Source organism: Anopheles stephensi, chromosome 3, assembly GCF_013141755.1.
Source record: "Anopheles stephensi strain Indian chromosome 3, UCI_ANSTEP_V1.0, whole genome shotgun sequence".
Taxonomy (NCBI): domain Eukaryota; kingdom Metazoa; phylum Arthropoda; class Insecta; order Diptera; family Culicidae; genus Anopheles; species Anopheles stephensi.
In genome coordinates this window covers 69,345,467-69,372,473 of record NC_050203.1, presented here as the reverse complement: position 1 = coordinate 69,372,473, position 27,007 = coordinate 69,345,467, and the positions used below count along the sequence as shown (strand labels likewise).

The window sequence follows — 27,007 nt, the reverse complement described above, 5'->3', positions numbered from 1 at the left end:
TATCAAACTGCTGGTCAAAATTCAAAACCCTCTTGACAGCTGACCGCTTTGATGCCGTCAAAGCAACACTTGAGCCCGTTGTTTGTTGTCATAGTGCGGCAGTGCGAAGAAGAAGAAGGCAGTAAAATACAGCAAGCCAAATCGTACACGGTCGTCGTTGTGTGCCGTCGTCGCTCGCGCAAAGGCCAGTAAAAACGAGACGAGGCTCGCCAATCGCGCGTATTGGCCCACGGATCAGCATTCGTTATCAGCGGGCTCTTTGTCCTCGGTCCACGCATCCGATCCGGTGTCGTCGTGTAGTGCCGTGAATACAGAATTTCACAAGTGTGCTTCACCAGAATGTTTCGTGCTGCGGTGATCTTCAGTGCATCGGGAGACGGCTGAACGAAGAGCCCAAACTTTTGCAGTGTGCTTACGAGCGTGTGTGTGCGTGTGTAGGGTAATGTTTACGAATTTTCCTCTAATTTCCTTTACCCGAAAAAGGAGCAGTTTGTAGTAAGGTGGTGTACAGAAAGCAATAAAGTTAAAGGTAGAAACACGGTCGTCGGAAAAGCCGTCGTCCGCGTCTCGCGCGTGTGTGTGTGCCGTGTTGGGTGTGCTAAAAATACGTTCCCTTTCCCCGAAAATTTGTGAGTGATTTTTATTTCCCCCCGGTTTTCTTCTTCGATGTGTTCGCGTTCCACCGTAGTGAGTGTGATTTTCGCTCCGTGAAAGCCGCCGCGACTGCACTGCAATTCCGCAGGGTGATGGACTCGCTTTTCCTTCCAGTCGCCACCGCATCACAGCCCGGCGCTTGAAACCGATCAAGCCACTTGGTGCAAATCGACCAAAGGGAAAAACGAGGCCAAAGAAAGTCAGCACTCGCCGAACGGGAGGGACAGAGAGCGAACGAGCGAGAAGCGGGCCGGCCGAGTAGGGTTCGGAGGGTTCCACTTGCGGAAAAGATCTGCGAAACAAGGTCGGCACAACACTTGTGTGCGAAAGTGCCGGCTTCGATGGTTGGAAAACTGTCTGATATCTCGCGCGTAAAGGGGTGCTAGAATCTAGCCGAGGTGTCTCCGGGTTAAAGGGCAACCGGAGACGATGTGGAATTAATCTCGCGTGTTTACACTTTCCACGTCCCGGACTCACATTCTCGCCCAGCGCTCACGTGTTATCAGTGCGCTTCGGGAAGCAACTGTAATCGTGTGTTGTAAATTGCGAAGCTAACTAAAACCCGGAAAAGTGTGTCGTTGAAATTCTGAGAGGCATCCGGAGCGCTTCACGCTAGGACACAGCATCTGTCACATGAGAAGTCACGGGAAGTGATAGTGTGCGTCGTCAAGCAAGCGTGTCAAGGCAGGCTCGGATTATCGTACCACTATCTCCAAGGCGATAGAAGACGACCGACACCAGCGACCATCAGCGAAACGAACAAAGTAATCATCGAATTGGTGGTTGGTTTTGTTGCAGAAACGGGTAGAATATAGATCCCCAGCCCGCAAGATCAAACAACCGTCCCGTTGGACGGAAACAAAAGCGGAACAAGGGCCTGATATCTTTCTTTGTTGGACAAGAAAGGGACAAAGCATCGAACATCATCATCACACTCCACGGAAACCTCGATCAGATGATGCAAATGTCCGGGGTGGCCGGCGAAAAAAAATTGCCCCGGATGTGCAATTTTTTCACCACAAACGACCCATATTCGGCTGCTCGATGGAACACGCGAAGCGGATGGTAACCGGAACCGATGTGCGATATTAGAATAACCGCCACACGCCACTTGTTCAGCACCGTGAAACTTCCCCATCCATCGGACGGACAATCCGGAAAGACGGAAAGATAGTGTTTAAGACAGCAGCAAAGACACAAAACACCAGCATCCCCGGGGTGTCCGGGTGCGGTAGGTCGAAAGAAAAGCCGAAGTATCGCCTCACGATGGATTGGATTATCAACGATGAGCTGGGGCTGACGGTGGGCCATCTGGTCGGATGGACGTCCGCCTCGTTTATGGTGGTCGGTGGCGTATTGCCGTACATTCCCCAGTACCGACAGATCAAACAGACGCAGGATCCGGAAGGGTTCTCGTTACACGTTTGCCTTGCCCTGCTGGTGGCCAACACACTCCGAATACTGTTCTGGTAAGTAACCGTATCATCATGGATTTTTTTTTTCGTTAGCTCTTTCGTTAATCTTCAACTTTTTCATAACTTTTGTAGCTACTACAGCTTTATGTCACTCGTGGGATTTTTTTTATTACGGGGAAAAGGAAGAATGAAGTACTACCACTAGAACGGGAAAACATTCCACGTTTAGGCCGATGGCTGCTTTATAATCCTTCTTCGCGGTTTTGGAGCTCTCGACAAATCGATCGAACTAATCCGCTTCCTCGCTTGGCCAGAGACGGAAGAATAATATTTCTTTAACCTTTGCAAGGACAAAATTTGTAGTCCCCATTTGCTTCTCGGTATCGGAATGTTTGACCTTTTCGATGGCGGAAGGCAGGCGGAGACTGTTCGGTTGAAAAATATGTCCGGGTCTGGGTGTTTTTTTTTTACTGGTGTATTAAAATTAGAAAGGTAGAATTCCTTTTTCTACTATTCCTCCCCGGAAAGTGTCCGGATGTCCGGTATAGGTCCGGCACTCGGTATGCGGTTGGCAATTCGGTTAGGGTTTGGAAGGAAAAGCGAAAACATATAGCATCAGATAACAATAGTAGCAGCCCAACCCATCGGTGGTCGAAACAAACCGGTCTATGTCGGTGGGATCTTACATTCTGGCTGGCTGGCCGGCTGGCCCAACGCTTGACCGTCTTATCATAGGCATTTCAGGGTTTTCGGGGTTGGTCCCGCGTATTAGAACCGACAGAATGATCAAAATGGTATATGGTTATTGTGCCAGGCGGAATCGATTGTTTATCGCTTAACTAAATGCGTGCAAAGGTAGAGTGAAATCGAGCTCGATGCTCACTGGAACCGTAATCACACCATCCCATACCCTGAGTATGAGTCTGTCGAGGGAAGTCGAACGGAAAGTATACGGTTTTGGTTACTCATTTATGTTTCATAACTGAATCATAGTATTTTGCACAATCTGGAGCTTGTGTTTACTGAGCACAACTTCAACACTCTTGTTGACACAACGAAGACCATCAGATTGGAAGTTGCTAGACCAACAAATATTAGGCGATTTTTTTAAACTGTTTTGGCTAAGCAATTTTAGTTTTATCTACTCATAAACAGCCTACAGAATGTGTTGTTTGCGTTAAAGCGGGGGAAACTACAGAATTAATATATTTTCCTTCGCACCTATGAATCAACTGATTGATCATCGAATATGCTTACTCATACTTTATCGCATTTCGTGCTCCGAACCCGGGCGGGAGATAGGCACTCGATAGCGAAACGATAAGTTGAAAATGACGCGATAAGACAAGAGAGACCGGACCACAGAAACTAGTCCAACTATTCGCGCTCGCCGACCAGACCGCGTACCATGCTGGATGGGAAATGGCAAAAAAGGCACACAATTCCTTCCGCAATCCCACCGCATGCATGAATACAAGCGCAAGAAAATATTCATTAGATGTACAAAGCACATCACCCACCGTACCAGCAGTTGGCGGTGGAAGTAGCCGAGTAGCACGATGATCGAACGTTGCGGCAATGCCGACGGAGTGCGATCATAAAGGGTGTGAGGCCTTTGGGGGGAGGTGCCAAAACAAATGGAAACAAACGCAATAAGCACAATTGCGCGCACCTCCACATCCCAAGCAATGGACGCGTATGTAAGTGCGGATGCCTCTCGCGCGCCGGATCGGCACATGATGCAAGTAATAGTGGAGTAGCCAACGCGCCTGCAACGTGCAAAACGTGGCGGTGCAAATTTGCATACCGGTTGGAGCATTACCGGGGGGGAACCGTGCTTTAAGTTCAACCTCCTGCGACCGGAACCGGGGATGAAATCGATTGTTTGGTAGTGTCGGGCGATAACCTGACCTGAGACTTTGGACGTGTGGAGTAATGGGACTCTCGCTGCGGCACATTCGGATGAAACTCTGCCGAAAGTAAGCTCACTCGGCAACGTAATTAAAAATAAGTTGTCATAAATATTCTGCAGTTATTGTTACTGTTATTGTTAGTCTGTGGGTGTTCCAGGCATCAATATTTATCATCGATGTACTGATATGAATATTCAAAGAGCGTTTGCTTCTTCATCGTAACAATTTGCCCTGATAAATGGTGTTTCATTAAACTAATTTTAAACTGAGAACTTACAGACTGTTGTAGAAGTTTGACAATAGAAGAAATTAGATTCAATAATACTTCTATATGAATCATACTTTGAGGTTGTGACAGTTGGAAGTCGAAGAATACGTTGCTTTATTCAGGCCAAAGTTGTGTATCAATTATTCAGTTGAATGATCCTAATCAATTGAATAAGGAGGCTTATTACGATTAAACCTCTTTGATTTCTCACTTCAATCTGTAATGTAACTCTAAATATTTTGGAACAATTATTAACCTGGTCTCGACCTGCTGCAGATGCCGCAGATGATATCGCAATCGTTTGATCATCGTCGTCTATAAATCCGATATCCCAGACATTCTTGCGGGCGCATCAACGCCATTACTCCCTCTCAATTTCGGCCGGACGAACCTTCTCTGCCTAAAAAGCCTTCTTCTGGTGTCACTCTAATGATCTGACTAACCTTTTGATCTGCTTCTCAATAGAGAGATAAAACTCGTTGCTATGGTTGCTCCACCATTGTCTTTCTACGCATGTGAGTTCTTTAGTAGTTCTGAGTATCCTCAACCCCTGAACTTGATCCTCCTCTTCCTTCGGATCTCCTGAGCTCGAAGGACTCCGTTAGTTTTTGGACAGAGTGCATGTCTCTGAGGCATATATAAGTACCGGGACTATAATTGTTCTAGACAAGTATGTCTAGGGGATCATATGATGTCAGCTTCATCTGTTTCTTTTAAGTTTCGGACGAATTTGAAGAGACAATCCTCTGTATAAGTCTGGAATACTTTTTTTATATTTCTTAACATATTTTGCCACAATACCTTCACTTTGTAAACCTCTTTCTTATTAATTTTCTCAGGATTTTTTTTAATCAAGAAGAAGTTGTTAGTGGCATAAATCTTCAAAATCATATAATTAACTTCAATACTTTTAAGCATCTCCCTGTTGAAGCAATTTAACGCAAACTCAATTGAAATGATAATTTCCTGCCCCGGTACGATAGCTCTCCTGACATCTATTTAATAAAAGTTCTCCTAATTTCACTGACAATCCAGCTGACGTTGATGATAACCGGTAATGAATTGCATGAAATGTACGCCCCCATCCATCCGTCGATGGATACACATTTCGCTTGCAATAGTTGCCCAACGACCGCCCGGCAACAGCTGATTCGAAAATTTCGACTGCAATCTGCTGCTACCAGACGAAGGCAGACGAACTTGTGGCCAATCGATAATACACACCACCCCATCCGTAGCCGTTTTGCCGGATTTGGTTTGATTTTTGATCGCTTCCCCTGCCTGGCTGGCCTCGAATAGCAATGAGCTTGTGGCGAGGATAGCGCTGGGGGTGCGGAACAGCAAGATATGCGATGGGTGGACGAGAAACGTGATAAAATGTTCAACTCTCTGTCTCTTGCCAGACCATTTTCGCTGCTACTTATCCACGCAAAAACAAAGCGAATTAGGCATGTTTAATATTTTTCTTCCCTATACTCTGTACTGTGTGCTTGTGTATGGACGATTCTAAACAGTAAGCTTGAACGATGGTTGAAAAGCTTCAAGGTATGCCGGGGGGTTCGAAATAGAAGGCGGAAAGGTAAGTGCATTGCACGTGCTAATGCGTGAATTGCTAATGCTCGATGGGCCACCGCCATTACGAGCCGATAGTTTTTTTTTTGTTGCTTCCAGTTTTGCTGTACGTCCTCCATCATCGTCTTCAAGGGACGCTCAACGTGTAGTGCTTTTGCAAAAATCTTACCTTTTCCACGGTGTTTCCTATGGGTTGGTTCTATTTTGTACACCGAGCTTGGGCTTTCTTTAATATGTATTGATTTATTTTTGCCTCTTACTGTGGCCGTCCTTCCGCCGTTCAACTTACCTGAAAGTTTGCAAAGTTCTAGACGGTGCGCCACTGGAGGACGTGCCTTTTGCACGAGCAAGACCGATAAACTATCGCTCTTTCTCCGGTCGGGGGCAGGTCGGGAACGTGGTGTTGTTCGTCCGGATTCAAAAAGAAGGTGTGTTAGAATAGCAGACGAACCTCGGCACGCGGTGGAAATGCGTTTGTAGAAAAAGGATAAAAAGCGCACCTTCTTTACGCTAATGGCATTAGAGGCTTGGCTGTTTGAAGCCAAGGAATAGGACACGGGCATACATCTTCCAGACGGTAGAGTAGATAAGCAAAGGAATTGCATTGCTTTGTGGTCGATGGTTGATGATTATAATGGAAGTTTGTTAGTAAATATTACGGTATTTGATTCCGTGCAAGAGTTTTTTTAATCAAAACCCTTCTTGATTAGCGTCTAATGAAGGGTTAAAGGAGGCTGCTAATGAAACGTCACAGGTGTCAATTGTGGTAGGTGTTAAGTATACCTCTTCCTCATAACCCAATGTGCTTGCGGAGCTGCTGGCCGTTAATTGGGAAGATCTATATGTATATGTAATTTTTATGTCACTTATGCGAATGCGCAATTGCTGTGTGTGGTACGCGTGGATGAATGATGTTGACCTGTTGCTTTATCGATTATTGTAGTCCTAACAAGGTAATAAAGTGATTATATTTGTTAGATATTTTATGACTATTAAACCAATTGTTTCGTTGCTTTAACAGCAGATAGGCAATCTTTCCTCTTACTCCTTTTCTTTGGTACTAGAAACGCGTACGATCTCGGCCTATCTTCATGGATAGTTCTGAGCTCCTAGATAGATCCTGAGATTGTTCTGGATAGTTTTGTGTCCGGATTAGGATGTACCTATCCGGATAGTATACTAGGAGCTGGACTTGGCATCTGTGATGTGTGATCATCGGATCGCCGAGGTTATCTAGATTATGAAATTCCTAGACGCCTTTCCTAAAGACCATCGCATAAATTAATTTATTTCTACCGAATTCGCTGACTCAAGGCTATAGTTTCATCAATGGGTATAGTAGTCTCTAGCAGTCTTACAAAAAGCATAGAAATTAAATTTTAGATAAAACTTTCAAGCATATGCCATAATAAGATATATCGGTAGGTAGAACTCTTCAGTGTCTGTCCCAATAAGATGCTGTCAATATTACTATTAAACTTTATGTTTGTTCAGTGATGTTTGCGGGATAATCTGACAAGGAAACAGTTTTATTTAGCTTTCCTCAGCAATCAGACCGATGACCTGAAACATCTGTGTGTTATGGCAGGATAAAACTCACACCACCCTACGCTTATTAGTTGAGCAAGACTGAACTAATGGTTAGAACAACCTCGACCACACGCCAGTCAAACCAGTTTTCGTGATCTCATCAACCAGCGTGTGCCTCTTTACTGCGATCAGCCATGCGGCAGAATTCATGGCCACAGTCAAGATTGTGATGAACTCTTCGAACAAGCCGGCGTCGTCACCAAAGAGAACCCGATTCCAACACTGTGTCCTTTTAAAGATGTGGATGTTGTTACTTTTTTGTTTCTTGTTTATTTACCGGCTGTTGTCATCATCGTTTGATGCCAGTTGTCATAATAAACGACTGTGGGCAAAATGATAAATTTATTGGAGGTGGATGCGTTGAGGTGCACAATACTTTGCAGAAAGGTTGGCAGTTTCCTACTTCGCAAAGATCTCTGACAACTTTACTATAAAATATAAACTTTGTAGAAAATTTACTTCAACTACTATCAAGATACAAAAATCTCTTTGTGGTGAGAGTCATCACCATGATCGGAAGGACGTCTCTCTTGAGAAGGTGTTTTTGACATTTGATCGCTAAAAGCAATTTCGAAGTTGTGAGCAGTATTTATCGCCATTGTTTTGTGACTTTGTTTCTGTGGAGAATTGTGGACAATTTGTTCCGAAAATCATATTACGGTGCTTACCAACCCGGGCATACAAACTCACCGTTTGAGTTTTCTTTTCCCATCCCAAAATACTCACCGACGACGGCTCCCGTGACACAAAGTTCATTAGTGATTTACATAGTTTCGCTCGGAATTGAATTTAGCCACAGAGAGCGACCGGTCGAAAGTAAATTCAATTTCAGTTTCACCACACAACGTGACATGCTAAAGGCGCTGTAAATTGGGTGAACAGAGAGGAAAAAAAAATTGCAACCTACATACCGAAGCAGCTGGCCACGATCAGAACTCCCCCCGGTTTTCGCTACAGAGATCCATCGATTTGCAACCCCCGCCGAATGCAATATTCGTGCCCGGTGCCAAAGCAATTTGTCGTTTAGATGATTTGTATTGCGGAAACAGAGGATGGGAGTTAAAAATTGTGGAGAGACGCCCACAAACAGTTTATTGGAGCGTGCTGCAGTTTAACGTTACTGGTTTTGCCGGTAGTGTCCGAGGGATGTCCGATGACGGGTCCGGCGGTTACAGGCGAGTAACATGATGATGCACGAGCTGCAGCAGCATGATGGATAAAGTGGCCAGTTAGATTGCAACTGTACAGATGAACCAATTAGAAGCTTTGGTCGAGCCAAAGGGTTCGTGTATGGGGTGGTTGGTCCATCGAGCGCAATGGACACAGTTAGGTGTCAATTACAGGTGACGAGGAGTTGACATTTGACAAAAATGTAAATTACGAAACTTTTGCTAAAAAATACATCCATTACAGCAGCTCTGATGTTTGCCAGAACTGCCTGATGAGTTAATTCCCAGCAAACTGTAGCAACGCATGGGTAAACTTTTGCCGCATACGCGCCAGCACACATTCAAATTAGCGTACAGTGCTATTGTTTTTTATTCTGTAATATCATCATCATGATGGTAACGTATGATGGTGACACCCGGTAAGATTGGAGCTGATAAAATACCATCCTCCCATTTTCTGAACTTCATTGCAGTGTACGCTCATAAATCGTTCAAAACAGTCTTACTTATCAGAGATTCGCTTAAGCCAAAATGTACTACCAAGGCTGCTGTAGGCGCAGCTGTCTGTTTCGAAAAGTAAGACACCTCCAACCATAATGCCGGCCACCCTCGTACGTAACTGTGTAACATGAATGTAGCCGCCTTCGCTGCTACTTTATTATTCATTCGTTTTGGGCTGTGTATATCTCGCTCGTCTCACTGCGCTTAATATATTCTCCGTAGAGTCTGTCAAGATGGGGCTGGTGGAACAACCGAGTCCCACAAGGCAAACTCCATCCGAACCGTTTAGCAATGATTAACTCGGTTTGTTTAGTGTGGTGGGTTAAATTTTATTGCTCGTTGGTATGATAGCAGTGAATAATGTCGTTAATAAAAAAGTGCCAGCCTCGGGGTGCATGCGAAGCTCGAAGATGCTTTGAAGTTCGGCGAATTGCTAATTCGATTCCCAAATTCAATTGTCTGTGAATTGAGCGATCGATGTTGATTCACCGATGGTGATTCATTCGTTTGGGTTCATTCTTAAATGAATTAACCAATTTTGGCAATAATATTCTCGTGCAGAATCATCGTTCAATTGATAGGAACCAGTAAGTTCTATTCGGGAAGACCGAGTTTCGTGTGTCATGAATGAATTAATTTGTATTTGTGAAGATAAGTGATATATTATGGAATTTTGTTGAAATGACTCCAGTTGAATACCACACATTCGAACAACAATGAAACAGTTTTGTCTTTAAATATTATATGACTACACTCAAGTGCATTCTTTTAACTCCTTCGATCGCAAGGGCTTAACCACTGTTCTTTCTCTCCAAGGGACAAACACAATCGTCTAGTCGTTGTCCTTCTTTTCCCCCAACAACACTCTCTATTGGCACGGCACACAGCCAACATTGCAACGCCTCGATGCGACATTGACCGCGAATCAACAGCTTGTTCGTGCGTGCACATTCGCTTGGTGGTTCGTTTAGACGGTTGTACCAGCCGTTGCGACTAGAAATCCTTACATATCATTATTGCTTGGCAAAGTGTCTCGATCGCCCTGTTCGCACCACGACGCCGTCCATCTTTCTTTCTCTTTCTCCATTGGAGTGGGTTACAGAGTGTGTGTGTGTGTGGCTTACCCGACTAATCCTCTGGACGAGGAAGGCCGAAGCGTATGACGACGACGGAGGTCACGGAATTAAATCATAAAAACATAACATGGCCTCGCAGTAATTCGGCTCAATTGGATAACAGGAGCACCTCAGTTTAGAATGCTGGAGAAGCTGGTTTACTGTGTGTTTTTTGCCCTTCTCGTTCTCGTTAGTTTAGAATGCTGGAAACGACGCTACTACTAGCTGCTGAAGCAAGATAACGAACTATTATCGTCAATGTGGAAGTTTTCGTTTGTGGTGGAAGTTTGCTCGGCATGAAAGTTTCGTTTCGGGATGTCATCATCAAGTTTTTGAAGTTGACTTTAGTTGTCAAGTGTGGCAGTAGTTCAAAACTCAAATGGGCTTATTTCTGATGAACTTTCTTCTTGCAAGTTGATAAACGGTTTGTGTGTGTGTTTGTGGATAGTTGACCATAAAGTTTCTTCATTGGTACTCTCGGCGTCGTACGCCGGGGGAATCTTCACTTTCGATCGGAGATCCGGAGATGAAGTTATCTCTGGTACCTGTCCGCCATTGGCCTGTTGCGTTCATAACTGAGTAAGTCCTGTGTGCCGAGATGCTGATTGCTTTTGCCCATCTGTTGGATGGACTTGACCTACATAAAAATTGAACGACGGAGCAAAGGCAGAGTTCGAATCTATTTCTGCAAGTGGACGATTCTGTGATCTGCTCGATGGTGTACGATATGGTTTCGTCACCCATTTTTGGAAGCTAAAACTGACCAGCAAAAACGACCAGTAGCGGACGACAAGAAGGCCGGTCAGCCTCTTCACAAGTGCTGCCTACGGCTGCTTATCGTCTAGTCGCAGCTCACTGCCCGTTGATTTGCTCAAGTCATCAAGATTTATTATTGATTGTTTGCTCAACCTCGAACGGTCGCCCATCACGGACGAATCCGTTGTCAGTGATAAGCAGCTACAAACAGTCGCTTTTGCTAGGATTTGTGAAGAATGTCCACGCCGGCCGTACAGCCGATTGCAAGCACATAATGGCGAATGTTTACTTCGTCAGCGGAGCGTTAGGGCCTCCCTCTGTCCATTGCACAAGCCTGGTTTATGAGCGTGTCGCTTAGGAAGTTTACGTGAATAATTTTACTTTAATCAGCTACGTGGTTTTGCACAATTTCATTTCGTTTCATTTGCTTCATTTTCGGTTTCATTTGCAAAATGAAGGCGTGCGTTATCGTTCACCTACATACTTCTTTTGGGCCACATACATGAGTTAGGGATTCGAGAGGGGACTCGAGGAGTTACTAGGGATGCCTTTAAGGCGAATGCTTTTAAAATTGTTTACAAAAGCGTTCGACTGAATCACTTCATCGTCGGCGTTTTTTGAACAATATCCACTCTATCAAGAGTTTAAATAAACAAAAAGCGATTACTGTATTATTTTTTTACACCGCTCTCTGCAGTCAGCAATCAAGTAACGCTGACGTTTTGGGTGAATTAAGATAGTGTTGCTCCAATTATCCATCGCTTTTAACTCTCCCGTCCCAAAACGGTTCCGTGTCAGCATGCTGTGGACGGTCGAAAATCGATATAAATAACTGAGCTAAAAATCAACCGCATGGAGTTGAAGAGTCGGCCAAACGCCCATCAAAACCAAAACAAGGTTAGAATTCACAGTGTCACCGGTGTAGTATAGGCCTTGCGGGTGACACCATCATCATATGGCAGGCCTGCCGCTTGCCAAAAAGGTACCTGTGTCCCCCGAAGCGAACTGTAGCGCGAGTGTCACCAAGAAAACCGCACAAGGAATCGGAAGCGCAAGTATGTGTGCAAAATGTATGAAGTGTTTTCTGGTGTTTGACTTCCACTTTGCAGCGCATTTTCTCTCGCAGCACCGGGTGGGGCCGGCCTGATTTAGACTTTTCGTTGTTTGTTTTGCTTCCTTCCCTGACCTAAAAATAAAACATCTACAAATCATAAACGTATGGAGGACGGTGCACAGGTCCGGTGCCAATCTGTTTTCTGCGTTTTTTTTTTCGTTTCTTCATCGTGAAGCCACGAAAAACATGAAAGTCATTAAATTTGTACTATGTTTCAGTTACAAGCGTTCTTGAAACGGCCGTCAGAATATTTTGAGAGACAGATTTGCCGCTTTTTTTAATTTTTGCTTCTGGTAACCTGGTTCCGTAGGATGAATGAAGCGCGCTAGAGATGTGGATCGATTCGTGTTGCTTTTGTGGATGTGATGTTCTGGTAAATTAGTGAAGCTACCGGTAGTCACTTTACATTTTCCACTTGTCAGTGTAACGTAATGCATTTTGTATGTTCACGTCATGCAAGGGGTTGAGATGCACTTACCATGGGATATTTTTGGAATCAGCAGGATTGTATTTCGCTTCAGCACGTATGTTTGTTGAGTTTGGAAAGATGGTTTTGATCGTTTTTTTCCATTTATTAGGTTTTTGTGAGTCCAGGCTTTAGGTTTTTAGCACTGTGTTCATTGGTGATATGTTAAGTACATCGTGTTTCGGATTACACTTTTTACAAACAGAACGATAAAATCAATCGATGTTGTATTCTGCAATATTTTAATTCCATTTATGACTAATAGTTGGTTTGTTTGTATATAGAGGCTTTGAGTTATTTGACTTCATTCGTCTATTTATTTGACTATGAGCCATAATTTACATTTGTAAAGCTAGTTCTGGATAGTGAATAATGCTCTAGATAAGCTTTCGGACCCCAAACAATTTATTGACCTTATTCAGAATGAAGTTGAACATTTTCAAGTAAATCTTCAGTTTGTTGGACGATTAGGAGTTTGTAGTCTTACGGATCGTAGTCCAGTTTCCAGAACTCTTTTCACAGTTTAAAAGATTATTTTTACAAATATTCAGTTCAATCCAGGAATAGCTGGATAGGTTCTACTCCACCTTGAGGCTTGTCAACAAACTGCAAGTGATTCCAGCTCAACTTTAAAATGCTAAATTTTGTCCTGAAGAGTGTGAAAACTACCTGGAACTTGATGAATTCTTCTCGAATATCCTGTAACATTGCCTCGTGTAAATCTTGTCAAACCGCGGCAAGCACCACGAAATATTGTGGAGAGAGTTTAACGTTGCACAATCAGCCGCTACTATTTGTAAGATTCGAGAGCGAGATTGGGAAGAATCCTTCAGATATGATGAAAAAGGATAAGTTAACGAACAACAATCCACTATCATATACCTTTGTACTTCTTAAACCCGTGTTTTCAAAGACATTTAACGCCAATCTTTCTTTATATATTCAGGACATTGTTGGATACTGAGCCTAAATTTGCGTCTTGCTATAATTTGCTATTTATACTAATGAATCAACACTAATGAATTTATACTAATGAATCAAGAAATGGGACCAAGTGTAAAATGCCCATAATTAATGAATCCCTTCGCCTTTCCAGTATCTTTCCAAAGATAAAGTAACACAGGACACGAACAGATAATTAATCTCTGTGGAGATTTTATTAATTATTAGAATCATTTGTAATGTATAAAAACGCTTTTCTAGGCACCGAAAACTAACGAATGGTAATTAATTATGTTTGTTTCCATCGTCTTTTCTTTCCGGCTACAGGTTTTCCAGCCGCTACGAGCTTCCGCTGCTGGTGCAGAGTGTGGTGATGAACATAACCATGTTCCTGATGATACACCTGTGCGTGAGGGTGCGCCGGAACAATGCGATCATGCATATGCGGGAGCGTGTCTTTTCAGGTCAGTAGTGCAGCGCCTGTTGCAATGCATCGCACCTTCTGCATCGCTGCAAGGGCAGTCGAACGCAGGCAATACGCTTCACTTTTCCTTTACTTCCGAACTCCTTCCGCCGCTGCTATTCGGTTCGGTTCCGCATTCTGCTGCGGATGGATCACCTTCCCCACCAGCTGTATCCCAAGGTGGTTTTTCGCTTCAGTGGTGTGCTACCGCATTACACGCAGCAAAATGTGTGCTCTCCATGCACATAACCTATCGCGGCACAAAGACCGACCTACCCAGATCCCTGATGAGCAGAAGCGCTAACTCGCCACCATCTTCACCGTCGTCGTTCCGTTGGAATATCTTGTTAGGACGAGCACACAGCGGTGGTTGTGTGCTCGAACCGTTCGGCACTTCTTTTGGTCTAGTTTTCCACCCCCAAACAGCTTGACAGAAAACGGTTTCCAATTGCAGCTTTTGCACAGGCAGCACCCCCTGTAGACTAACTCCTGTTGCAAGTCACAGTAGAAAGTAGCATTTCGTAGCAGTAGTAGTAGTAGCACATTTGCATCGACCAGCATAATTTTGCACCAGCTTTAGCTGCACGACGCTTCTCTGTAGCACACAAGGTTAGCCGTATTCTAGAGAGGTTCAATGTGTTTGCTGTTGAGTTCGGCTAGCCCGTCCTTGTGAGAAACGAATTCATGTTTGTGGTTTTTGTTTTACAATCAGTTCAATCTTCTTGTGCTTGGAACGATGGAATGATTTTTACGTCAGTAGATAGAACTAGGTTAGTAGTGTTTTGCTTCCCAAATTGCAACTGGTGCAGATATTGTACTGTTTTCAAGACCTCCACCTTTCTTCTTGTAGGGCGGTTATGACAAAATTGAAGTACAACTTTTGCTTTGGGCAAAGGCAGGACGTGCTATAGAAAAAGTGTATGCAATAAAATTCTTCCATGACAGCGTTGTTAATACCTATCAGATATGCTCTCAAGTGACAGAGTCTTGAACAATAGCGCGTACTTGAGCGATACGGAAGCAGTCATCCCAAGCGTGCATTATGGAGGCTGCACTCATGCCACCAATTTATCTAGCGCCCCATGGTTTGCGCTTTACTAACTTGCGCAAAATCTCATCAATCAGCGTTTTTTTTTGTTAAGCTTTCCGCATCCCTTAGCTCAACGATCTCTACCCATGGCTTGTTAGGAAATCCGTTTTGAACAAGAGTATGAGGAAGTTCATTATTTCCACGCCCGTTCGTAGTACAGCCCGAGCCACTTGAACGCTCCAACACATCCTGTATGGTTCGCACTCAACTTCGCACTCGCACATTACCCTCCTCCCCCCCCTTGAGTCCGTGCTTTACTAAAGCTGTAGTATAGCACTTCCCTACGTAAATGCTTCGATAAATCCACGAGTGCTTTTTTTTGCGAGTTCTCCAAAACCGTTGATATATCTTTTTCCCCCTCCACCCATTACAAACACGGTATTTCAACCAACTGTCAACAGGAACGGACGGGGTGATTAGCGCGGTACACGGCAAAGGTGATGACGGTGGTGGTGTAATTAACATTCGCCGATCATCGAGCACCAATCTCACTGCGACGGCGGCCGGTGCTAATGCAACGACCTCGACAACGGTCACGGCCAATCTCAACAACACCACCAGCATCGGTATCGGATCGGCCCTGGTAACGCAACCGTCGGACGCCGGTGGGCAGCCCAGACCGCTGAAGAAATCACGATCGCGTCACTATATCCTGGGTACGTCCGGGGGGATGAAGAAGAACCATAGGCTTGATCGTTGTACTACCGTACTACCCCGCCACGCCATTTCGATGTGTTCAAACTTTCGCTCGCCCTTCATCCATATCGTTTTGTAGGTAGTGCCAAGCTACTGTACAGAACACCATTCACTACTAATATTGGACATAGTAGATAGAGTACCGCACTCGCTTCATGCTAGATGTAACCGTCATTCTCCGACACTGCGTGTGTGTGTGTGTGGGAGTGAAGGAGAGAATATGGGAACGCAATCTAATCATCTACATTTTTATGGAATTATGTTGGCTTCAGTGTTTGTGTGAAGAAATTAACAATATTTTTGGAAGTGGGGATTCACAACGTCCAAGATTATATAATGTGAGGTTGAAAGGTCACGCGCATCAGATTCTGATTTCTCGTACTTAATCGTTCATGCAGTATATCATTTCATCAACACCAATACTATAATTAATTTCCAACATCGAAGACGTATTATTAGGAATATCGGAAACAGCTGTTCCATCAGTACTGTTGTCTCGATCCTAAGGACTTCCTAAGAGTTCTAGGAACCAGGAACCCATTTTCACGGAACTGAGCATATGGTGATGAATTTGCGGTCGAAGCTTCTATGGTTTCATTGTTGCGTGGCATTCGCTGAAAACAGCTGACACAGCTGTAATATTCCCCCAAGGCGTCCTTCTAGCCATCCTTCAGCAGCTGAAGTGCTCCCATTGACGTCTCCAAGATGGGAAGGAAAGGTTTTTGTTCGATTAGCCTCCCACCGTACTCGATAGACCGAAGTTTACAAAGATTTCCAATCAGCTGCGCTCAGTTTTCTTTCCCTTAGTTACCTTTATTCAAACAGGAGTTTTTTTTCCCGGCGAATGACTTCACGCTCCCAAATCGAAACGAACAACTGTGTGTCTGTGTGTGTGTGAAAGCGTATTTTCCTTATCGAGTCCTTCCTTTCACTAATTTAAGTGTTTCGGCGGTTCTCAAGGGCTTACCAGCGCATAGTTAAAGGTCCTTTCGGAAGCTCTCTCTCTCCCGCTATTCTTGGAAACAGCCGAATGGCCTTCTCGAACGGTGGTGAATGGGATCCCATTGCCTTGCCCCCTCGGGAATCTGTGGCACGGTTTGACGCATTTTCGCGTTGCGTGTACAGTGGGAATATTAATTCCCAACAGTTCTCCCCCCGTTGTCGTCCTGCCTTTGGTTCCCTGGTCGACAGGGGAACATAGCTTCTAGTTCTGGTTACCCGGTTGGGCGAATGGTTATCAAACAAGTATCTATAAACAAAACATTCTGACGTCATCGACTGTGTACGCGTTTGGAGGGCTAAGAATATACGAAGGACCATTCCGGTTGAGACCGCTCGTATACGTTCGGTGGCTAAAATTGCCAAATTTGGTAGCCAATTGAGTGCATTAGCTCCACAAACTGTTGATTAATTGTCGTTTCATGTTACTTAACTGTTTCTTAACTGAGTAACCGGATAGCCGGGGTTGTCCGCTTTCTACGTTTTCGGTAAAGCGTTCGGTACGTACATTACCTAATTACGTTCTATCCGCTGCTCGGGCGAAATGTTCGTGAAACTTCCCCCTTTCGAAAGTCTGGAGCAAACCAGAGTCTGGTATAGTTGAAGGTCATGATGAACTTTTCACGGGTACGGTTTCGTCTCCCTGGATGATATTTATTGCTTCACACGACTGCGTATACCCTTTAAAGTGCACCGGGGAATATTCCAATAGATGAAGCTCGGCGTACCTTCATCAGTTATTCAACCTTCGTTGGCCATCGTCCAAGGTTCAGCAATCCACAACATTGTAGTGTTGCCGTACATAACGAACCGGTGTCCGGAGACTCCAAGTAAATGTGGCCGAAACTTTCAAAGCTCATCGTGCTCGCTTGCTATGTGTGCCTTGAACGATATATCCTGTTTAACATTTGCAAGTTGTATCCTTTTACCGTATGTTTGAAATTGCACCAGAATCAGGTGTCTAGCCGGTGAAGAGTTGATCTTTGAGCGTGACATTTAGGATAGGACAAACAGTCCCTTTTTTTAAGGTTTGGTTCGCATGCAAACGCGAAACTGACAACCCGTGTCCTTGTATATCCAGGTTGAGCTTCGCATAAATTGTAAAGAGTTATGTACACAAGTGTTTGTTTTGCTTTGTCGGTGGTAATGTTTAGCTTTTTGTTTTTCTCTCTCCTATTTTTATTCTATGGTGACTATGGATACATAATTCGTGGTAAAAGTTCATGTGGTATATGTCCCACTGCTCGCTACGCCATAATCACCAGCTGTCTGCTGGCTTGTTGGCGTAGATTGTGTGCTAACTCTGGGCGGCACTAGTTGTTGTTGCCGCAGAATATTGCTAAGCTACAAACATTGCAATGTTTCAGCAAACGATGCCCAACAGGGTGGAATGATTGAATAAATTTACGATCTCAGGAAAGCAACTCCCGTGCGCTGGCTAAATGTTAAAGTGTTTCCCACAGAAAACTCTGTGTGTGTGTAAGCTTTGCATGCGCACCGTTAAGTGTGCTGTTTTGTTCGAGGCGATTGCGGCATATCGCCGTGGAAGGATACGGCAAGCTCGAACGGAAAAGTCCTCACGCCGTTACACTAAGTGAATATCAACAGTTTCTTTTGTAAGACGCCCTCGATGGCCTCCGGTGGTAAGTCGCTCCTTTTCTCCGCGAATACTTTGCTTTACCCTCTTGTTGAGAGGATAGAATTTTTACAAGCTTTCACAAGTTGGCAGCAGTGGTCAACCACCGGCAAAGCAATGCGAAAGCAACAATATTTGATTGGGGCGCTGGTACCTTGCATGCTGCATGCCATAAATAGAGTGACTTTATTTCGAACGGTTCCAGTACGGTCGCTTTCAGGGTTGCATACAAACCCGAACACTGCTATACGCTTCGCGATAGAATTAGAAAGAACTAGGTTGCTCAGCAGCTGTTTGTTGTTTGTTCTAGTGGATGCAACAACGTCGCGTCAGAACAGTACAATCGTTTCATTTTGATGGGCTTTTCTTCCTTTCAGACTGGGAACTGTTTTAAAATGCACAACTTTAGTTTGTTCTTTTGTATTGTTAGCTTTGTGTTGGTTTGATTGTGGAAAATCTTATGTCATTCCCATTCTTAACGATCTTTTTAGTATTCGTTAGAAGAAGTGAAATTTGTTGTAATTGTTGTGTTTTTGTGTTTGATTTTTTTTACTTAATTTTTCATTTTTTATTTCTTTTTTTATTACTCATTTTATTCTTTCTTATTTAAATGTTATTTATTCATTTTATTCTTTCTTCTCATTTTATTCAATTTTTTTCTATTTGTTTTTTTGTTATGTTTTTCCATGTTTCCATTTTTTTGTCGTCTCTATTTTGTTGTTTTGTTTTTACTTTTTTGTGTTTTGTTTTTATAGACTTTTGCTTTTGTACACTTATTTAGTATTCTTTTTTTAATTTTTTTTTGTTATATTTTTATTCGTTTTGAACAGTGTGTCTTTGTTTTTTTCAACTTTTTCTTCGTCATATTAAGAAATGTATTAGAATCTGTGGAATGAGTCAAACGCTAGACAAAAATACATTTTTCATCTCACAGAATAAACAAAATCACCATCAAAAACTGGTTGCGCCTTGAACTTGCCTCGAATAGCTTTGACAGTAAAAGGTCACTTTTCACAATAAAAATCAAGATCAATATACAAACAGTACACGCCCTTCCCCGTACGACAAAAGCAACAACCATCGATCATTGCAGGAAGCGAACGTCACCGAGAACCCGTACTAGAATCCTTGTAAGAAAGGGACTGCACAAGACGGGCCGGAACAGTATGTCCCGAATAATGAAACGGATGTGGATAACCTAACAAAAAAAAAACAAGCCGCCGCCGCCGGTTCGTCAGAAGGTCGCGAAAAGCTTTGGTTTGGGTTGAAGGGTTGGCGTGGACCGACCCGGAAATTTCGATCCATTCGCTGAGACAACAAAATGTTGTTGGCTAAATCGATTGAACCTCGGAAGAAGAGCGTCACTCCCGCGTGTAAGAAAGTTTGCGGCTTGTTGGCACAAGAAATCATCTGTAAAATGTGTGCCTGTTTATGGGCCCCCGTCAAAGTAAATCATTATGCGTCCATTTTTTTTTTGCTGCTGCTAATCCTTCCATAAGTCAAGGCAGTTTGGGATTATGCACGGTAAGCGCGCAGGTGTTGCTGTGTAGAACTTTGGAAGCATTATACCGAGCTTCAATCAAAGTGTTCCGTCAAAATGGCTGGACATGTTGCTAACACGCTTTAACGATGTTTCGCCTGTTACGTGGTTACGGTGTTATATTTGAGGCTTGGGAGGTTTTTTTATAGCGAGCTTTCCAACAATCACGTCAATCAGTTTTTCCCGAGCGCACTGACATAAAGCAGGAAGTGGAGCTTCAACGGGCTTTCACGCTGAAATCCTTATTAGTATTATTGAGTCAGGGTTTGGGAGTGCGATAAACCTTGTTAGGTGAGGTGGAGTTGAATATTTCCATTTACAACATGACCAAACGCCATAAACAGACCAGATAAAACCCAAACGCATGTTAGCGTTAGCGCCATCAATCAAGCATTCGTTTACTGATGTCACCGCAAGCCGCAAGTTGCCAGGGGGAACACTTGAAGAAGGGTGGGAAAAATCATGAAATCCCTAATGATGGGCTGAAAATGGGTGGGATAAACCGGTCAATCGGTTCTACTTCGACTTGGGGGTGTATCCCCTTATAATGCTTTTCACTTTCTCGCCGGCATAAAACATATTGACAGCTTGATAAAATTAATAGCATTGGATTTGGGTTTGGCACGGTCGTGTCCTACTTCTTGGGAAAGCTTTCAAAGGTCAATTCTATTTCATGCTTTACTGAAAAGCGAGCACTGGTGCCCCCATCCCTTATCGAGCCGCCGGTTAGGAGGGAGTACCGGGTCGAGAGGAGTTCCTAGAAAGTATTGTCGTTTTCCGTTGGAACGTAATTTGATGTGATCTTGTTGGGATCAGTTTCGATTAGCGATAGTAAATTGAAATTCTTAGTTTGTTGTCCGTCTCACCTCTAGTATCGTTGTTTACGGTAACGGAATGCTTCAACCAGTACAGAGAATTGATTTGTTGGGAATAAGTCAATCGAGGACGCTCTTGCATTAACCCGAACGCAATTCTGCCTTATTTCTCTGCAAGTGGAAATAGAAAAAGGGAACTTTACTGTATCAACAAGCAAAGTACGTGTAATGGCAGCAACAGTGCTATGATTACAGTTTTATTTTCACAGCGAAATAAAGCTCGCTGTTATGAACGGCATTCAGCCCATTCACCATAAGGACCATCAATTCTCTGCAACCTCAGCGTTGATGCTCACCATGCAGCTTCGATGGCGGATGCGTAATATGACTAAAGCTAACCCGCTATACAGTCTTCGAAATTGCGTTCTCCGAGTGTGGTTCAGATCGAAACGCTTGTTCATTCGTCGTGGAATTCATCGTAAAGCAAATAATCGTAATGTCCTCCGGCTGTGCCACACCTCCGTTACGATGTGTTCTAACGCGCAAGTTACGATCTCCATCAGGACGCCGACAGTAAAGTTATGGCCGTTGGGTTCGTCCGCGAAAAGAGAAGCACCAGACACGGGAGGGGGGCGAAAAAATAATCCCATTTGTTGTGCGCTTGTCTATTGCGTGAGGTTGTGTTGATGGTTCCCTTTTTTCCTCACTTATGTACAAATAACCCACCAAGAAAACGGGGCAAAGTATCAACCCAACGCATTGACGTGCTTTTGCCGTGATTAAAAATTGGCTTCATTTGTGGGCGCGTAAATGGTTGGCGCGTGGCTCGCCAGGAAAAACATAATTTTACGATGCTAGTTTGCATGTTTTCCGTTTCATTATTGTTCATTGCTCTGAAAGACCTTCGACGTCCATTAGCCATTATTGGTCAACAACTCTGTCTGTCTGTGTGTGTTTGTGTGTCTTTAATTATGTTAATGTTTTTTGTTTCAATTTCTAGGAGTTTTCTTGAGATGCTCATTACACGATGTACATTCCATTTGCTCCATTCCGTTCGTTACAATGTTACAAGCCCATATGTCCTTTGTCCCCACTTGTTCGCTCATCAGCAAGGTGTCATGTATATACGTTTAAGTCTAACCAACGCTTGTGTTTTGCCAACATATAGTAATTTTTGTCATAATCCTGAATAAATTATTTTATCTTCTGCCTTTACGCTTCCTTCTGTGCTGTGCCACTGTACCTGTTGGATGCAAACAGATTTCGACTCGCGCTACTTCTGGCAGTGGACGGATTTCCAGTCGTACGTCGATTTTATGCTCGTCGTATGGGCAGTTGGTGCTGCCATCACGTATCTGATGCTGTCCGTTACCTGGTTCATGGAGACAATCGGCTTCCTAGCCGTCTTTACCGAGGCAATGTTAGGTGAGTACACCGAACGAGATTGGACGAAGCCATACAGTGAAAGGTTTCATTAACTTTGTTTTACTTGAACTCTTGCAGGCCTTCCACAGTTTGTAAGAAACTATAAAAATAAATCTACCCATGGGATGAGCATCTGCATGGTGATCATGTGGACTGCTGGTGATATGTTTAAGACTGGTTACTTTATTTTAAGACATGCACCTACACAATTCTGGATCTGCGGTACGCTGCAGGTAAGCTTACAGTGTAGTTTTTGGATGCTCGTTCCATTATTAAAGAAGAAAGTACTAACCGGAAGTCGTTTTTTTTTGTTTCCATCGCCCCATTAGGTCAGCCTAGATCTTGCAATTTTGTTGCAGGTCTACATTTACCGTAAGAATCCGGCGCCACGTAATGCGCATCGCGGCGATTAGCAGTTTGCCCCCCAAAATATAACTATTCAAGGCAGCGTCAACAACAACAACAGTAACAAGAACAGTATCCATTCGCATCGACACCACTCGTCAATTCGTAGCACCAGCAGGGCTGTCGACAGCCAGCACCAACCGTTGAGCAGTCCAGGCAATGGCTGTACGCTACTCTCTTCACCAGATTCGAACGACACGGCGCCCATTCTTCCGGGCCGTCGTGATGTTGGGGTCGGCTGTAATCGACTGCTGGGGCTTGCTCCGTTGGCCACGGCGTGCTCGTCATCAGCCGCGTCTTCCTTCTACAATAGCATACTCGGAGCAGAATGCTCCGTTTCGTTGCGTTCGCGTGATCGTAGCTCGCTAACACCGGGGCGTAACAGTCAGACGGCGGTTGGCAAGAGCGGCAGGTTGGCCACCCGTTTCCAGCACTCCAAATCACACTCCATTTCGTCCTCTCCCCGGGAAACGACACCGGTACGAAATTCGGCCGTAATAAGTGTACGTGGTGGATCGGACAAGTTTAGTGATCGTCAGAAAACGGCTTCCTTACCACTGCCCAAACGAAGGCAACTCAGTTTGAGCGCGCATGAAACTACCACTCTGGGGCTAGAGGAAGGCAGCAACGATCACCACCATATCAGCGACGATCAACAACCTTCTTCCCACGTGAACATCCCAACGGAAGAAACGTTCAACGGGTGCTCTTTGGCCGGTGACAATTGTTCCTTCGATACGGCAACTTCCGGGCTGTGCGGTCCTCACCAGGCCCGCGATTCTAGCTGCACGCTCAACAGCAACAGCTACAAAGAACAATACATACTAGGCTGTGGTCACTATCGGAGCAATCTGAAGCATTACGATGCACTGTTGGCCGGTGGTGGTTGTGTTGTGACCGATCGGCCAAAGGACGACAACGTCGATGCCTTAGCGATGGTAGAATTTGGCGAGCGAAAGGAGCAGCATGCAAACGCATCCTCCACCTGCAAGCAGCCGGAACCTGAACGGTGCGAAAAGCAGGAGGATGAGAAGATTGCGACCGTACAGCCGAAGACGCACCACTATCCGACCAACGCCAAATCGCTCGAGGACATCTTATGACGACACGCATCACTGGCCTTCTGGCCAGTGATGAATGTAGATCAAATACGACGGCTGGAGCAGCAGTGGTGGCCACAGTCTACCGCCTCGACCATATCCACTACAAACAATGAATCTCGCACGATGAGGTCAGTCGAAACGCAAACCGATCAGCTGGATGGCGTCGGTGGCTGCTGTTGCGGGGACGATGCGGCCAGTGTGTCCGGGCTGGTGCCGGAACTGGGTCACGACGATGAGGACGGCCGAGGACGCACTAGTGAAAGTGAGAATTGGTCGCTGCGTAATGGAGAGGAAGCCCTTCAGGATGGTGACCGGGTTCCGGCGGTGAATGGAAGTGGTCGGGCAGATGATTCGATAAAGATTCGCTGTGAATCGGAGCTGAAATCAATCTCGGCGCAGCTAAACCCTGACGAGGAGGAAGACGAGGATGAAATGATGGAACAGGACGAGGAAGCTGTGGAACGTTCGCGGCGGGTGCGTCTTGTCGCGGCGAACAACATGTTCAACTTTAACAAGCTCGAAATTCTAAACGAACGTTCCTGTTCCGCTAGCGGTAGCAGTGAAGGGGGTAGCCAACGTGCCAACATCACCGTTCCTACGCTACTCCGTTCATCGTCCGGCGGTGGCACCAGCATGAGCGACAGCAATCGTAATCTGTGCGAACACGAGGCTACCGTTGCGGTTGACGACGCGTTCGCAGCAGCTGCCAGCGCTAACGAGCAATTGAAGCATCGTGAAGAAGGCGCGAAAGGTCCTGCGCAACCGCCGCCACCATCGTCCGGTGTGAAAGGGTTCGGAGCGCGGCTCGATTCTCTGGATGCAATTTTCATTCAGGAAAGTCCGGAAGTAATTTTATAGCAGTGGCCGCCGGCGTTTAGCTTCCTGCGTCTAACTTCGATGGCCTTATAGAGCAGAAGAATCGACCAAAGAAAAACAAATGTAGAAGAGAAAAACTCACATGCAATGGAGATGCTTACTTACTGAATAGTGAACAAAAGAACAAAAACAAATCGAATCGGGGGTGTTGACGAACGCAAAACAAAAAAGGCCCCAAAAACATCGTGCAACTGCAACTTGAATAGAATAATATTTTTGGGGGGTTTTTAAGCAAAAAAAAAACAAAACACACGGTTCAATACAGCCCGCTGCCACGCTCGTTGATTTCATCCTCTTCTCTCCACGGAAAGAAGCTTGAACTCGGCTGTGTGTGGCGCAAGTAGCATTATTTATCGAAACGTGTGTAGCGGTAAACTAGGCCGGTTAAGAGATTGTAAAAAACATATTAGCAAAGACAGAGACTTTATTTTTGTAGTAAACTAGTTTTTCAAACACGGCAAACACTGTATCATTATAGTCATTAGGTTTAATCTGTGCAATCATGCGTGCATCATGATAAAAAAAAGCGAGCGAGAAAATAAGTTACTGTTTCTGGGTTTCCTTACCAACATTTACCAAAAACAAAAAACGAAGAAGAAGAACGAAAAATTAGCTCCAACAATCAGCCGAATCATTATTGCTTCCGCGCGTATGACAAAAAGTGTTCTTTCCATGTGGTGAAGCATTTTTTTTTTCCTTTAGATGGACTATCCGTTTCTTTTCTCTAATTGTGTACAGCTTGTAAAAGGGATGGAGGACGGTGTAAAACATCGGACTAAATTTAGTAGTGAAGTTACTCCTATGTACTGCCCCAATTCGGAAGCAATGTATGTAGCTTCAGCGCGCTGAAACGATTGACGTGAGTTAATACTGGAAGCATTTTTCGCTTAGTTGTATGAAGTAAGAATCGGAATTAATTACGTAGCTTAATAGCAAAAAACCTAATGAAATTATGTTAATAATTGTGTTCGTTTTCGTTTATTTTTGGTTTGCTCCCTTCTCATCAACGGTTTTTTTTTGGTTTGAATTGTTGACTTGAAGAATGCTTCAAAATGGTCATAATTTGAGTACAATTTTTTTTTGGTTTGATTTTGTAAATTGATTAAAAAAATGCGGCTAAAAACCATTTAGACAGGTAGGAAAGCGAATTAAAGGCAACAATCACACAAATGAAAACCATACTGCACCATTAATCAATACTTCGCGGTACACTTAACGCTACTTCCATACGATGGGCAATAAGAAAGGAAAGAAGACATAGCAAATATTAATTGAAAACTCGAACACTAAATAAGGGAAGAACAGAACATAATCACACGGGTACGTTGCATCGAAATGAGGTGGAAATTTATCAAGCGGCGAGTGAGAGAGAGAGAGAGTAGAGCGGTGCGTGTAATCTAAAATCTTCCCTCGCTGTACGAAATGCAACGGATACCAACGTTTCTATATTAAAACGAAAATATTCTTTCCCCTTTATCTGGTCGCTGGAATCGTTTTGCACCCATTTTTATGTGTCGTGATAGTGGACTGTGGAGAGAGAGAGAGAGTTTCTTCTATTGAGAATGGCCCCCCGCAAGCGTATCGTGCAAATAACCATACGCGCGAAAGGACTTACAAGACAAAGAATAAGCAATCGTCATTTGGATATAATGATTAAGAAAAACAAACTGTACTATCAAAAACATAATCGACACTCATACTACTATCGATGAATGTTACATTGCATTGTAAGCAAACCAGTCAAGTGCCATCTGTTTTAATTGTACTATTGTTTCCATTTCGCGTGCGTTTAATTTCAAACCAAGTGGTCCAAGTGGTGGGGAGAAGCGTGAAATGTTGTTTCGAAAGCGCGAACGCGGGAAAGTGGGATGGAACTAATTACACTTAAAAACCACTGCAATGTAACTGATTACATTCTATTGCCTTTTAAAACTGAAACGATACTAGGAAGAGACTTGAGTGTGATGATGATGATGATGATGAAGCTATGCTAAACAAAACCAACTATCTACACTAAACTGTAACTAGCTACAAATCATCTCGATTGGAGGGAAAACGTTTTAAGGTACAGGTTACCCCCGATGGCCCGATGAAATGCATTTCCGTTTAAATGTAATCAAGTGAAGCAAATTTTTTTTCGGTTTTGCAAATTCAAAAAGAATCCTTGTAGCAAAATTCATACAACATTAATTTTCCCTTTGAGACGTCACTGTTCTGTTGGCTGTTGCAAAAATAGCAAGCTAAAGTGTTCTGACCATCACGCGAGTTGATTAACCAGACCAAATTGATCTATTTTTTTTACTTCCTCCCCGTAAACCTCATCTCAAATGCATGTGTAGAATGAAAATGCACATTACCAGAAATGCATAGTGATAGCAGTGGATGAAACTAGATGAGAAGATGAGCAAGGAGCTGGACGAAAGAGATGAGAAGATGGGAATGTAAGAATCGTAATAAACGGAAAAGCGGATGAGTATTATCGAA

General features: G+C 44.1%; 1 protein-coding gene across 2 annotated transcripts; it reads left to right on the top strand.

Annotated features, from left to right (window-relative positions):
* Positions 1 to 125: 125 nt before the first annotated feature.
* On the top strand, positions 126 to 27,007 carry LOC118512503 (solute carrier family 66 member 2). Of its 2 annotated transcripts, XM_036057013.1 has the most exons (6): positions 126 to 2,123; positions 13,803 to 13,939; positions 15,430 to 15,684; positions 21,975 to 22,139; positions 22,218 to 22,372; positions 22,469 to 27,007. In XM_036057013.1, exons 1-6 carry the CDS (start codon positions 1,921 to 1,923, stop codon positions 22,550 to 22,552), a joined length of 999 nt encoding a protein of 332 aa, XP_035912906.1. In that variant the 5' UTR covers positions 126 to 1,920; the 3' UTR covers positions 22,553 to 27,007. The 2 variants fall into 2 exon arrangements, with proteins under 2 accessions (XP_035912906.1, XP_035912907.1); XM_036057014.1 differs by lacking the exon at positions 15,430 to 15,684 and having other exon boundaries at positions 141 to 2,123; positions 22,469 to 22,819.

Coding starts and splice junctions, on each gene's coding strand:
- LOC118512503 (XM_036057013.1), top strand. CDS start 1,921: ATGGATTGGATTATCAACGATGAGCTGGGGCTGACGGTGGGCCATCTG. Junction 2,124..13,802: donor ACACTCCGAATACTGTTCTG/GTAAGTAACCGT, acceptor TTCCGGCTACAG/GTTTTCCAGCCGCTACGAGC. Junction 13,940..15,429: donor GCGGGAGCGTGTCTTTTCAG/GTCAGTAGTGCA, acceptor AACTGTCAACAG/GAACGGACGGGGTGATTAGC.